Raw genomic sequence first — 15,127 nt, 5'->3', positions numbered from 1 at the left:
TACTCAGAGAATGGTATTTTTCTCTGAGAATCTTCGGCGCTTGTTCTCATTTTTATTCATATTATCCATCGAGGAGGGGACTGCTGTAGTTTCAGGTGCTTTTTCATCATGTAGTGTTTCAGAGAATAGGGGGTAAGAGGATTTCATTTTCAACCATAGTGTTCAGTTTAAAGATTAATCTGCTGAGGTGTGTCTTGATCTGCTGTAGGAAGGGGGAAGAGATGCTGTTTCACCTTGCAGTTACTGCTGAGTCTTGCTGGCGGAAGTGTGTCCTGAATAATCAAATAATGGCTTTTGGGGGAATTAATCAGGTTGTGGGGATGGGTGGGATAGGTTGATGAGTTGTTTAGTTTCATTTCCTGATGACTTGTTCTTTTTCTAAGGTTGATGAGTTGTGGAGTGGGGGGAGGCTAGTTTTGTGTGTGGCTTTGGTTGGTAAGTATTTTCGTTTCATGGTTTATTTGGTTCTTAATGCATTATGTATTTTATGTTGTGTGTATTTTAATTAGTCAAGTGAACCAAAAGGGTTTTGGTTTTTCAAGTTGTGTGTGGGTACCACAGGTACCGGGGCTTCATTTGAGCAGTCCATTTTATAGTGACCAGTAAATGTAATAGACTCGAAACTGTCCACGAATTGACTGCTGAGCTAAACACAACTTGGGATATACCAGTGAGTGAATCAACAAAGAGATGGCACCTGGCAGAAAACCACTTCCTTGGTTAATAGTTGTATTTACATATGTATTATTTGAGCTTAATAAACATTTAGAAAACAATGAAATGCAATTTTATATTCCTTTCCATTTCCATAATCAGTTGGTGTTTTGAAACTATTGGAGGGTAGTGTACATACATACATACATACATACGATCATGGGATGCTGTAGATGTGACACGTGGAGCTGCCACCAAAATCTGCTCTACACCACATGCAAGTGCAGTGTGGGGCTGGCTCATAGTAATTGTTGCCCTACATACCATAAACAACTTCAGCATTGAAATGCTCTAAATCAGTTAGTTTCAATCATTCAGATTGAGATTCCATAATATGGAGAAACAGGATGAAATAGTATGAAGTTTTTTTTTTTTCTCTATGAATTGTTATACTGATTTGAGAATCAAAGTAAAATTTTCTGATAATTAGCAGAATGCAGCTGATGAGCTTTCTCATTTTCACATCTTGTCTGTTGCTTTGTGAAGTATTGTTACGTCTCATTCCATAATGCTGTTTTCCTTTGCTCATTTTTGTTATATTCTTTTACCATGATAGTGCAGATTGGCATTTTCATTTAGTACGAATGATTGCCAGTGAAAAAGGAAGTGGAAACCGAAGGTCTGAAACACCTTGGCTTTTATCAGTGTGACTTTGTATACTGGAACACCTCAGCATCTGAAAGGTATTTTTTAATTTTCTGTGTCGGTCACTGATTTATGTGCATCTCTTGATATTTTAATTTGTGTGACATTAGCTTTACATAATTGCATATTATCAAATTTTCTGTGCCTTGAAATGGAGGCTTTTTGTCAGTGGTAATTTTCTGGAAATACGCTTTGTGTTAATGCTGTTGAGATATATCACTCATAGTTGAAGGAAGTATTGAAAGCATGTCTTTTTGCATATTGCATGCTATGTTCTGTTGGCAGCAAACCTTATTTATATTTTCTCCCTAATGTGCTGGCCAGTAATGCCAAATGTTCTGTCTGAGCTGTAGCAGGTTGTGCATACAAAATTGAAAATAATTTAAATTGATGTTTACTATTATTTCTTCATTCAGTTGAACTGTGTACATGGGTGTCTGCAGAAATTTATCCAAGAGGGGGCAAGATCCTCAAATTTTCTTTTTGGTTGTTACAGATGTGAGAATGTATCATGGCACTAGAACTTTTCTTAACAGAAAGTACATAAAAGTTATTATTTGTTGAACAATTTGTAGGTATCCACAAAGTGCCTTTGAGGCAGATTACTATAATACCCGATTTATAAGCACATTTCATTAGTAGACCTAAAGAAAATCTTTCTATTTCATTAATAGGAATTGGAGTGCCACCTTTTTGATCCAGCAATCTGAAACTACATTGTTTTTCTGATAAAATTGAGGATATTCAGTAAGCTACTAAAACATATTTTTATTCTTATACCAATAACATTAGGGCGAGAAAGAAAACTAAAAATCAGAAATAGGAAAAAAATCTGAATGGTTATAGTGATTGTTGATAGCAAAAAAATTTTGCCAGCTCAAAAATATCCCACAAATATATACCCCTCAGAGCATATTTTTCTTTTATGATGCCATCTATGGCATTTTATTTTCTTACAGAACTTTACATCTGTTTAAGTTAATGGATGTATTGCATTATTTTTGTACTTACTGTTATTTAATTGTGACTGGCGTAATTTAATTTGAACAAGATCAGTTTTGAAAGTAACATTATTTGCAGGAGCACCACCTGACTAGATGAATGTGGAAAATGTTCCAAAATCACTGTCAAATTGTGCAGTAGAATCAACTTTAACAGCCAAGAAATAATAAAATCCTTCTCTCTCCATTTTGACACATTATAGTGCAACCATGCCAACTGGACTGCAGGATTTGCAGCTCTACTACTGCCTGTTGTTCTTCATAGCAGCCATAAATTCTGAAAAGGTCCCACTTCCTGGACAGCACATGTGTTTTGTCTTGTCTTGAAATTTCACATTTTTTCCCTCTATTCTCGATGGATGCATATATGGATGTGTAGATGAAAGCATGTACAGGGTGTACATAAAGTCCGGGAACACTTTCAATTATTTATTGCACAAGAACCAAACATTCTACAGATGTCATGCTTTTTTTCATGTATACCACCACAGTGTAGTTTGGTAAGTTGCCAATAGTCGGCACTAGTCATAAACATAGCGAGTTCAGGTGTGGAGCGAGTTTTCAGTGTGCTACAGCTGTTAAACAGATGTTTAGAACCAAGTATGGTAAGGAGCCACCAACAAGGAAGGCCATTTACCACTGGGACAACAAATTTGTTTGCTTGTTCCCCGCAAAGAGAAGCGGACGTCCCAGTGTGAGGAAGTAAATGTCGAGTGTGTATGAGAGCATTGTCACTGGATATTCCTACTTGGACATGTTGCAACAATGGCTGATGCCTGAAATGCACACGGAGCTGCCACATCGATGGATCGGCCATGCTACAGAAGGGGACAGCTGTTTCAGGGAATGGCCTCTCCGATCATCAGATCTCATTCCGTGTGACTTTTTTCTGAGGGGACACATTAAAGATCTAGTGTATGTACCGCCTCTACCACGTGATTTAGCAGAGCTCCGGGAGAGAATACAGGAAACAATGCCACACTGGTATGGATATGACAAGAATTCGATTACCATATTGACATCTGCCAGATCACTCATGGTTCGCATATCAAATATTTGTAAAAAAACTTTGAGTTTCTCTTCAAAATGCAATATGTATGACATCTTTACAATGTTTAGTTCTTGTGCAATAAATAATGGAAAGTGTTCCCAGATTTCATGTACATCCTGTATTGTAAGTGGTTTCTTCAGAATATACTGTTGTAGCACTGCTGTGTAAGACTAAATGTAGGCTCAGGAAGCCATCACAAGTTTTGTCCACAAACTGTAAACCAGTGTTTTAGTTAAGTTCTACTGTAGGGAGAGGGGCCTACATGTTGGGAATGATGACATTGTTGGCCTGGGATACTGCAGCCATGTTTAGGAAGTACTGGAAATTGGTGCCAGAATCTGCATGTACAATGTTAGACCAGTCCTTTCCTGCAGCTCAATGAGGGCCATATGAACAACCAGCATAGGAAAAACTGGAGACTATTTTAGAAATGTCCTGTAAAGGTTTACATCCATTTTGACTACAGGACAGCACTGATACTGACAGCATGCTAAGGTAATATGAATAAATTCCTATGAACAACCAAACAAATCCATGTTAGACACTGATTGCTGAAGTATCAGTACATTCAGTTAATTCAATACAGTACTTCCTGCAGTACTTGGTGATAATATATAAATGATTTAGTAGATTTGCAGACACCCATTGCTATAAATACTTGAGGATTTTGTAGTCAATTAAGTCTACATTGTCGGACTCCAGGAGGATACCATATGACTGTGTGCAAACCTTTTAGCATTCACACTCAGGCTTGGCATGTATAGTGATTTGACATCTTGTTGGCTGCTGTGTGTGCTACAGACAGCAGTACTGGCACTATTCTCCCAACTTTATATTTTAAATGCCAAGACTATTATTAGAACAGTCACTGTTATTGTATGTATTTTAATGGGTTAAGATTTTGGCTTCATTATGCTAGTTGACAGTATTGGTGAGTTGGGAAACTGTATTCCAGTTAAGTCACTAAGTGAATGGTTGCAGTGTTTTGCCGGAACTGCTTTCATTCCCCTGCAAACTGATAAGAATTAAAAATATGACAATTTTTTTATGCACTTTATAGAGCTAGCTGGTTCTCTGAGAGCTACAAACATGTTGTGGGTCATTCCTTCATTTGTTTTCCTTTGCTGGTGAAAATGTTTATTATCATGAACAAAATTATGCTGTCTGGCAAAGTAATTTCTTTGATGATCTGCACCAGTACTGTCTAATGACCTGCTGTCGTTTTTTGATCATATAATTCAGCAGCAGTGTAAAGCTGCTGACACTCTAACTTCTGTGTTATTTCTGTTTCTCCAGATAGAATGTCTTGTTCACTGGTAGGTAACATTGTTTGAAGCATGAGAGCCTCAATCACAACTATAGTTCATGAATCGGTTCTGACTGCAACATCTGAGAATGGAGCACACATCATTCAGCCATGAACTGTAGGAAAGTAAGCAGCAGACTTTGTAGTCGAGGCAACCACTGTCTGGGTATATCGTTTTGGGTAGATAAGCCAGATTTAGCTGTAAGTGTTTTATTTATATGCATGACCAGTTTTGTGGCATTTTAGCTGCATCTTAAGATGCAATAAAATAAAATCATGTATGATCAAGAAAAGAGAATGGGATGACCCAGCTGTGATATTCAACAAGTTTTAGCTACATAGCAGATGCCAAACATAAAATAATATAGAATGCTACCGTGATACCATGAGTAACAGTATCTGGTATCATGTGTGTGTTCAATGTTATTTTATATTTAACATCTGCTGCTTAGCGAAAAATTGCCAACTATGAACACTGGGTGATCCCGATCTCTTTTTTCGATTTGGACATGGCCTCATTTTATTGCACCTGATGATGCAGCTAAAATGCTGTGAAACCGGTCAAGCCTATAAATAAAGGACTTCAGTTTTTATTTATTTAATTGTGTCAGAAACACACACTATAGCTTACAAGTTATACAAAATGTTCCAAAACATGGTACTATAAGCATTACAATTACAAGTAAATGTAGCGTGACTTGCAGTTACGTGGTCACATCTTTTCAAAATGTGGGCTGCGCTGCCCTAATATCCTTGGGCCACTGCAGGGGGCAGCCTATCTAGTGGAGTGATAAGTCACTTAGCAGTCAGATGTGCCAGCCAATTGCATATACCTTGTAGCCTATAAGGTCAGGAGAGCAAAATTTTAATAAACAAGTAAACAAAGCAAGAGATACTATGAACAACCTTTGTATCATGTAGATACTGTCATCAGTATTATAGAAAGGGTAGAATGTTAATCACCATAAAGATGACACATTTAGTTGCAGCCAGTTACAACATAAAGACTTCAACCATTTGAGCTTTTGGACAAAGCCTTCTTCAGAAAAGAACACACAAAAAGCAGACAGACTGCAAAGCACACACGACCACCATCTGTGGGTGCTGCGCCCAGATTGCAACTCTCACGTTCAATGAAAACAGCATTCCGGAATTGAATAAACCACTCGTGTAATGTACTTGTCTGATGCCACTTTTCTTACTTGTAAGGCACCAGCTACAGTCTGAAACAGGGTACTGTCAATTGCAGCACTTTTTGTATGTGTTGTGTAGGTTGGCAACACATTGTTTTGCATTGGTAAAGGAATAATACTTTCAGGTAACCAAGAAGAGAGAAAATATGTTTTCAGCACCAAAATTGAAACCATTTTAAATTCATTGCAGATTTTTATTATTTTAAGTCATGGATGATGGCCTTAAATTGCTACCACCACAGTCTTTATATTTTTATACCGCTGGAGAACTCATGATTGTGGTGGCAGGTGGGTGTGAAGCATAGCTCACCCAAGGTCGAGCTTAGGTTGGAGATCAACAGGCTGAGTCTGCAGATCCAGTAAATGTGATGACAGTCATCCAGTGGTGCCAGACTAATTTGGCGCAGACAAAGGTCTGGGTTAGGCTGAAAGAGGATAGTTTGGTTGTGTTTGGTGACAAGAAAAAGCTTGCCCACAGCTAATGAACAGTTAAAGCATTTATTTTGGCTGTATACCATGTGCCATATAATTGTCTCGTTTTGGTGAATTTTTCATGAACTTCTTTGCTTAATGCTTAAATGAGTAGAGAGAATAAGGTGAGAGGAGGAGTTGCCATTTATGTCAAAAGTTTTCACTGTGTAGAAAACTTAGATACAAAAAAGTTTTGTCTAGAGCAACATATAGAAGCATGTGCCTGTCAACTCATTACTACAAAACACTTTACCTGGTTGCTGCTCCCTCATTGTATGCACAGTTGGTGAAACACTGACTTGCATTCTTGTCATGTCTCACCATGGCAACTCCCAGTATTTTCCTGCAAAACTCATAACAGTTCTGGACCCTTACCTAATTGGAACTTTCAACTGTAAAAATATGGGAAGAAAGTGAAGGTGACTGACACTGATGTAGGGGAAAATGAATGTGCATAAAGCTTACAGATTGCATTAGGTGTAATGCTAGCATAAAACCTGAATGCCAACCTTATGGAGCAAGCAATAACCCAAGAGAAAAGACGAGGAGAAAGATACAATTGTTACTTAGAAAACTGTACATACATCTTGATTAATTTATCTCTAGTCTCTGCTTAATTCTGTTAGGAACAATCCCAAAGATAGTATAAGAAAATAGTGCAGTGACCATTGCCAATTTTCCCTGTATCTAATATGTGTAAAAGTGAAAATTAATTGTTTACTTGTATATGATTATTGTAATAAAATGTAAACAAAATACTATTTTCTGAATGCCTCTGCTCTTTGCTGTTTCCCTGTGTTTCGCCTGAGGTTTGCAGCCTCACACATGAAGGAGAATAAAAATGAGGTAAAGATGTGACTGAGTATATCAGTAAAAGTGTTGTTCTTTCTGGTTTCAGTGAAAAAAGGCCTGCTAGAAGTGACCTGATTGTTCTTGTTGCTCATAATGATGATCCAACAGGTAAGCTGAAGACATAACATTAACTGAAACTATTATGATGATACAAAATTCATTTCTTTTAGTGAGCTCAATAGAAGTGTCACAAAATTATAGCTCTATATATAGTTATCCAGCAACATACCAGGGGTAGTTATAAACATTTTTTAATTATCATCGTGAAAAACTAAAGACACACACTTAATTTTTTGTTTGTTTGTAGGTAAATGACAGCATTACTGGTATGCAAAGAAATCCCCACTTCACAGTATCATAGCAGGCTACTAAAGGAGCCAAAACAAAATGGCAGAGCTTGGAGCTTACTGTTAAAGTGATGATTGGCTGTTCCATTTTGTTCTGACTACCGCAGTGGCCTGTGAGGGTACTGCGATTTGGATAATTCAATGTTTACCAAGACTGCTGTGATGTACCTGCAAACAACAAAAAATTAATTATAATAGATAAATCTGGCTGGGATAATGAGTTAGGACATATTGCTACTCACTACATAGAGCAGTACAGAAGAGCCTCCCCATCCATATTCAGAATCTAAGCGCACTTGCTTAGCTCATCCCCCCCCCTCCCCTCCAAAAAAGGCATGACCCATGAACAATTGCAGCCTATTGTTCCACAATGACCTCTTACCTTCTCAAGTTCTGACAGTCCATAGTACTCACCAATGCAGTGCTGAAAAATAATATAACTCAGGCCAAGTCTACTCCTGCTCTGCAATCCTGAATTCGTACATCCCATATAGAGACTGAAACCCTTACCATCCAGAAACTAGAGCAGCAAGCACTCATGCGACCTAAAACAACTGCCCAGTCTATTCACTTCACACTCCCATCTGCAACAACTGCTGGGGCCTCCATCAAACTTTCCCCAAATCCCATAACAGCTGCCAAACGATGCCTCGCAGATGTACTACATCTGCCACACACTCTGACACTCTGTCCCATCACATTACAGATCCAAAAGCTGAAACAGGCAGACTACAAAGTTACGAACGGATCCTCGAAAAGCCTCAGTTGCATAGAAGTCCATTTCAAAGACCTCACCTTTGTCCTCATTCCAAAATTCAATTTAGCTGGGCTTGTCCAGGAATTTACCTCCTCCCAGTCGACATCAATCCTACCAGCCAGATTTGACCCAAAACCATTACTGAACCCTACCTCACTCAGTGTATTCATCTACCTAACTGTGATTCATCCTCAATCTCCTGTCTCCCCCCCCCCCTCCCTCCCCGGATATTCCTCCAGCAACCCTGTCCACCCCCCCTCCCCCTCCCTCCCCGTATATTCCTCCTGCAACCTCCTTCAGAATTTCCTAATCATAAACCTTCTCTCTCCATCATTCCCACTGATCCATCAACATAGGAACCAATCTCGAATCTCCAGAAAGAATGTGATTTACAACTTAAAAAAACCATCCGGACTTTATAATCCTACCTGCTGACACTGGGCAACACTGTTGTTACGAACCATAGGGAGTACCTGACTGAGCGCTTCCACCACCTGTCAGACATGTCTGCCTACAAACCTTGTCACAGTGATCCCTTTCCAGGTGTCCATGTTCTCCAGTCCTGCCTGGTGGAAATCAGTATAAAGGCAGGGTTCCTACAAAAGTATTATATAATGTCTGAAGCATACAGGTATTAAGTTTATTACAAAAGTAGTAGATAACCCTCCTGTGTGTCTGGCAGTTAGAATAGGCCTGTAGTATTCCTGCCTGTCGTAAGAGGTGACTAAAAGGAATCTCGCACATTTCGGCCTTAATGTGATGTTCCCCTAAAGAGTTAAGTGCATACTATTTGGGGAAGGACACCTTGTGTGGTGCATTGTAAATCCATCATACCCTAAGATCTGGCAAACTCGCTATCGTCATGGAGTCGGACTTGCACTGAGCTTCCAGCCACTTCGGCTGCAGTGTGTTCCGGGTAGCATACTTTCCCTCCATTGTGTGCTTCCATCTTCGTACTCACGATACAAATGGATATTAGACACTCAAAATCCAGCACAGTGACCAGCCCGTTGTGGTGGGGTCGTCATGTATCCTCTTGGTGGTAGCCCCCTGACTACACAGGGCTCGCACTGCTGATGCCTGAGCTGCTAACTCCACGCGTGTGCTGAGGGGTAGATGCCCGTCTACCTGGGGCATCAGGACTCCCAGCAAACGCCATCCTGCCTGGTGGTCTTTGCTGTGGCTGGATGGCGCCCGTGGGGAGAGCCCCTGGTCAGAGTGGGTGGCATCAGGGCGGATGACCCACAATGAAGCAGTGTCTGTCATCTGTTGCTGGTCCTCAGCCAGAAGTCTCAAAGCGTGGAAAGCATCAGTTTAATACCAGGGAGTATGATCTGAACTCGTTCCCCTCCCTGGCCACACCGTGGGAGGAACGTTAGGCTAAAGAAAGGCATGAGCCATATTCGCCTCAATTTTGAGTTTGCACGCGATCTGATGGGGAATCTTTCACCACCATGAAGCCTCAGCTCACTGGAGTGCCCAGTTTTGCAGAAGGAAAGAAAAATAATGGAATACAAGATCCTGGACTGAATGACCTACACAGAGGCTAAGAAAAAGTTAGAGCGGTTAAACCCAGTCCGCATGGAAACTTCATAAACTGTAGCAACTGCACACATTTCACATTCCTCAGTGATGCTGCTTGTGGCTGGCCCTTTGGGCCACAAGATCACATCTGCCCTATTAAGGGTGGAGGCTCCACCTATCACTGTTGCTTCCGCGACTCCATCTTCGGGAGCAACGCCCTCTCAACCATCGGAGCCACCGGTCCCCACATCTGAGCTGAAGGAGTTTCCCCTTCTTCGGCCCCTCTCCCATGTATGGGGCCCTTGGGGCTCTACCCTCCAAAGCCCCACACAGTGAACAAGTGCAAGTTAGCCAGTGGCTCAAGGAGCCACAGGCTGCGGTTTGAAGGGCTTCCTGCTCTTTGTCCTTACCTGATGCTGCTTTAGGGAAGCCCTCCCAGCAAGCTCCGAAAGAGCAGCGGGAGGACAAACAAAGGTCCAAGAAAAAGAAACAACCTGTTCCACCGAAAGAGGTTCCGGTGCTTCCCACACCACCACCACAACCACCACACCACCACCACCAGTTCTGCCTTTGAGGACGAGGTGGAGCTTCTAGCGTCCCCCGAGGTCCCCACTCTCGCTGATGCCTCCGAAGCCATGCTCCTAGCCGTTAGCCCTCCACCGGTGGCAGCAGCTGACCCTAGGGAGTAACCTGCATTCTATGTCCCTTCATGCCTTCCCAGAACACAGAAAGCATTATCCTCCAGTGGAATTGCATTGGTTTTTTCCACCACTTGGCTGAACTGGTTTTTTCCACCACTTGGCTGAACTAAGACAGATTTTAAGCTCAACACCTGCTCTCTGTATTGCCCTCCAAGAAACATGGTTCCCAGCAATGCGGACCCCTGCCCTTCGTGGCTATCGGGGGTTTTTATAAAAACCGGACATACTGTAGCAAGGCATGAGGTGGCATATGTCTGTATGTTCTTACATCTGTATATCCTGAATCAGTGCCTCTTCATACAACTTTAGAGGCTGTTGCTGTGAGGATAAGGATATTACTGTCTGCAATACCTACCTTTCTCTGGATGGTGAAGTATCTTTTAACGAATCGGCTGCTCTGATCTCCCAACCCCCTCCCTCCACCACCATTCCTGCCTTTGGGGGACTTCAACACCCATAACCCCTTGTGGAGTGGCACAGTCAGTGATTACTGGCCGTGATAGGGATGTCGAGAATCTTCCCTCTCAGCTCGACCTCTGCCTCTTAAATACAGGAGACCCCACACTCTTTAGTGTGGTACATGGCACTTATTCGGCCATTGACCTATTGCTTTGCAGCCCAGCACTTTCACCATCTGTCCACTGGAGGGTTCATGACGACTTGTGTGGCAGTGGCCACTTTCCGATCTTCCTGTCACTACCCAAGTGTCACACTTCTGGACGTCTGCCACGATGGGTCCTTAATAGGGCCGATTGGCTCGCTTTCACATCTGCTCTCACCGTTGACACTCGTGCTCATGGCGCTATTAATGTAGTGGTCGAGCAGGTCACTGCATCGGTTGTATTGGCTGCAGGACATGCAATTCCTCTTTCTTCTGGGTGCCCTCAGCATAAAACTGTACCTTGGTGGCCGCCAGACCTCCACTGGTTCTCGTACGCCTGCCTCCCAGGTGTGGACTCGGATTCCCTGCCTTTATGGTTACCTAACCCTGCTGGGGGTGCCTGGGATTTCAGTAAATGGGGCAGTGTGCACCGCCTCAGGTGAGATCACCGAGCATTTTGCTCGAAGTTCTGCATCTGCAAACTATCAACTGGCTTTTCATTCCTTGAAAGAGCAGGCAGAATGACAGCATTTGTCTTTTACATCGCGCCGCTTTGAGCCATACAATGCTCCTTTTATTGAGTGGGAATTCCTCAGTGCCCTTGCCCATTGCCATGACGCAGCTTCTGGCCCTGACTGAATTCACTCCCAATTTCTCAAACATGCCACAGCATCACTGCATCAGATTCTATCTATCTTGAATCGCATCTGGGGTGAGGGAGTGCTCCCATCCCAGTGGCAGGACAGCATCATCATCCCAGTGCTGAAACCTGGGAAGAACCGTGCAGTGTTGGACAGCTACCGCATCATTGGCCTCACCGACATTCTCTGCAAATTACTCGAACGAATGGTGAGTCAGAGGTTGTGTTGGCTCCTGGAGTCTCGAGGCCTTCTGGCTCCATCCCCGGGTGGTTTCTGCCGAGGCTGCTGAACGACAGATAATTTGGTCTGCCGTCCGAACAGCTTTCTCCAGGCACCAACATCCGGTTGTCGTCTTTTTTGACTTACGGAGGGCCTAAGACACGACCTGGCGCCACCACATCCTTACCACGCTACATGTGTGGGCCTCTGTGGCTCGCTCCCGATTTTTATCCGTATCTTCCGTGTTCAAGTCGGGGGCTCCTTTATCGAAGAGAATTGGGTCCACCAGGGCTCTGTATTGAGTGTTCCATTGTTTTTAGTCTCTATAAATGGCTTAGCAACAGCTGTAAAGCCATCAGTGTCGCCCTCGTTATATGCTGACAATTTCTGCATTCACTTCAGTTCCTCCACCATTGGTGTTGCTGAACGCCGACTCCAGGGAACCATTTGGATTGCACAGTCATGGGCTCTCACCCATGGGTTTCACTTCTCTGCTGACAATACCTGCGTGTTTCACTTCTGTCGGTCAACGCCTGGCTAACATGGCTCCCCCCCACATTCGTCAGCTTAAGTGGAAGTTCTGGCAGCATCTCAACGCCCTCTTCTGCCTGAGCAACACCACTTTGGGGACAGACCGCTCTACATTGCTGCGGCTCTATAAAGTCCTAGTTTAGTCACGACTCGACTATGACAGTGTAACGTACGGCTCGTCAGCGCCCTCCGCATTGAAGTTGCTTGATTCTGTGCACCACTGCAGGATTCATCTAGCAACAGGTGCTTTACGAATCAGGCCAGTGTATTAGTGGAGGCTGGAGTCCCTCCATTGCACATCAGGCACTGCCAACTGCTCGCCAACTATGCAGCGCACGCCCATAATTCACCTCAGGATCTGAATTACCATCTTTTATTCTCAAACAGTGGTTCATCTCCTGGAACGGCGACCTCTGTCAGGGATAACGATCGCTGTACGTGTCCGTTCCCTATTGCCAGAACTAGAGTCCTTTCCTTTACAGTGTCCCGTGCGGGTCCATAAACATTCGCCTCCATGGTGTATGCCTCGGCCAAAATTACAGCTGGATCTATCACATTTCCATAAGGACTCCGTTCCTCCTGAGGCACTCCTCCATCACTTCCTATCGATCCTTGACGCGTCCCAGGGTTCTGAAGTCATCTACACCGACAGCTCGCTGGTTGATGGTGGCGTAGGCTTTGCCTATGCTCACTCGGCGCATATCAAACATTGCTCCTTGCCGGATGGCTCCAATGTCTTCACTGCCAAGTTGGTGACCATCTCTCGTGCCGTTCAGCACATTCGTTCCTGCCCTGGTGTGTCCTACCTGGTCTGCAGTGATTCGTTGAGTGGTTTACAGGCCATTGATCAGTGCTACCCACGCCATCCTCTAGTAGCAACTATCCAGGAGTCTGTTTATGCACTTGAACGGTCTGGTCATTCAGTGGTCTCTGTATGGACCCCGGGCCATGTCGGAATTCCGGGAAATAAGCTCGTTGACCGGCTGGCCAAACAGGCCTCTCTTAAGCTGCTTCTGGAGATTGGTCTACCCAAACCTGACCTCTGATTGGTGTTACGCCACAAAGTTTTTGGGATTTGGGATGCTGAATGGCACAACTTAGTTATGCTCAATAAACTCCACACCATCGAGAGCACATATGAGTGGAAGTCTTCTCTGCAGGCTTCTCGCAGGGACTCTGTGGTCCTCTGCCACCTGCGCATCAGCCGCACTTGGCTGACACGTGGGTATCTTCTCCGGCGTGAGGCTCCATCATGTTGTCGCTGCAGTTCCTGTTTAACAGTAGTCCACATTTTGTTGGACTGTCCACATCTGACCATTGTAAGACGGAAGTTTGTTCTTTCTGACACACTTCCTTCGATTTTAGGAGACTAAGCTCTTCTCTGTTTTTTGCGTGTCTGTGCTTCTCTTGTCTTCTGTTGCCCCCAGTGTGTTCAGCTTCGTGTTTCTTTCATCCATCTAGAATTCCTGTGGTGTGTATTGTTTGTCTTAAGTTTTCTCCCATGGACTTGGTTCAATGGAAAAAGGGATCGATGACCACACAGTTTGGTCCCTTTAGAAATAAAACCAACCAACCGACTGACCTACACTGAGGCTTAAGAGGAAATATGAACGACTCCATCCTGTGCGAATGACTTCCTCTTATGCCACCACTACGCCAACAATGATAGCCCCATCAGTTCAGCGAATTCCAGTCGGCTCCCCGAGCCATAAGACGACACCTGCTATCTTGACTGTGTGGGATATTACCCTCCCTGTTGCTCCTGTGCCACCTACTTCGGGAGCAACACCCCACCCATCAGGGACATCCATACCCACTTCTAAGCCAGAGAAGCGTCCAACTTCTGCAGCTCCTCTCGCTTCGAAGGGGTCCATTGGGTCCCTTCCTTCCCCGGTTTCCACCAGTGGGAAGGATGACGCCTGCCAGTGGTGAAGCAGCTGGTCGTAGGGCTTCACGATCCTCCTTAGTCCCAGAGACTGAATCAGTGAAACCCTCCCAGCCAGTAAAACCCAAGGAGCAGCAAGAAAAGTCCAAGAAGAACACCTCTAAGACCAAGAAACTTGTGGTGGCGCTCACCCCACCACAACCTACAATCTCTGCGTCTGAGGATGGGGTGGAGATTCTGGCGACCGCTGAGGTCCTAGATTTCGCCGGACCCTCAGACACCATGGAAGTTGATTGCACAGGTACTCAATCGGTAGCAGCAGGTGATCCTAAGACGATATCTGCCTCCTCAGTCGCTTCACGCTAGTGGAATTGCAGCGGTTTGTTCCACCACCTTGCTGAGCTCCGACAACTTCTCAGTCTTCACCCTTTCTTCTGCATTGCTCTCCAGGAAACTTTGTTTCCGGTGATGCGAATCTCTGCCCTCCGTGGTTATTGGGGTTATTATAAGAATCAGGCAGCTTATGAGAGGGTGTCTGGTGGAGTCCGTGTCTACATCCTTAACTCTCTTTACAGCGAGTGCGTTCCTCTTCAAACACCTTTATAGGCTGTCGCTGTTTGGGTGTGGATGCCTCAGGCTGTTAATGTCTGCGTCTCTTATCTTCCACGGGATGGTGATGTCCCACAGC

The 15,127-nt window shown here is 43.9% G+C and overlaps 1 protein-coding gene across 3 annotated transcripts in view; it reads left to right on the top strand.

The window, feature by feature from the left end:
• The window catches only part of LOC126263072 (DNA-directed RNA polymerases I, II, and III subunit RPABC1), a 57,590-nt gene that overhangs the window by 13,319 nt on the left and 29,144 nt on the right, over positions 1-15,127 (top strand). For all 3 annotated transcript variants that reach the window (XM_049960058.1, XM_049960060.1, XM_049960059.1), the window contains exon 3: positions 7,280-7,341. In XM_049960058.1, the coding sequence (XP_049816015.1) occupies positions 7,280-7,341 (62 nt within the window). The remainder of the gene's footprint in view (positions 1-7,279; positions 7,342-15,127) is intronic.

Source organism: Schistocerca nitens, chromosome 6 (genome assembly GCF_023898315.1).
Source record: "Schistocerca nitens isolate TAMUIC-IGC-003100 chromosome 6, iqSchNite1.1, whole genome shotgun sequence".
Taxonomy (NCBI): Eukaryota; Metazoa; Arthropoda; class Insecta; order Orthoptera; family Acrididae; genus Schistocerca; species Schistocerca nitens.
This window is presented reverse-complemented; position numbering and strand designations above follow the sequence as displayed.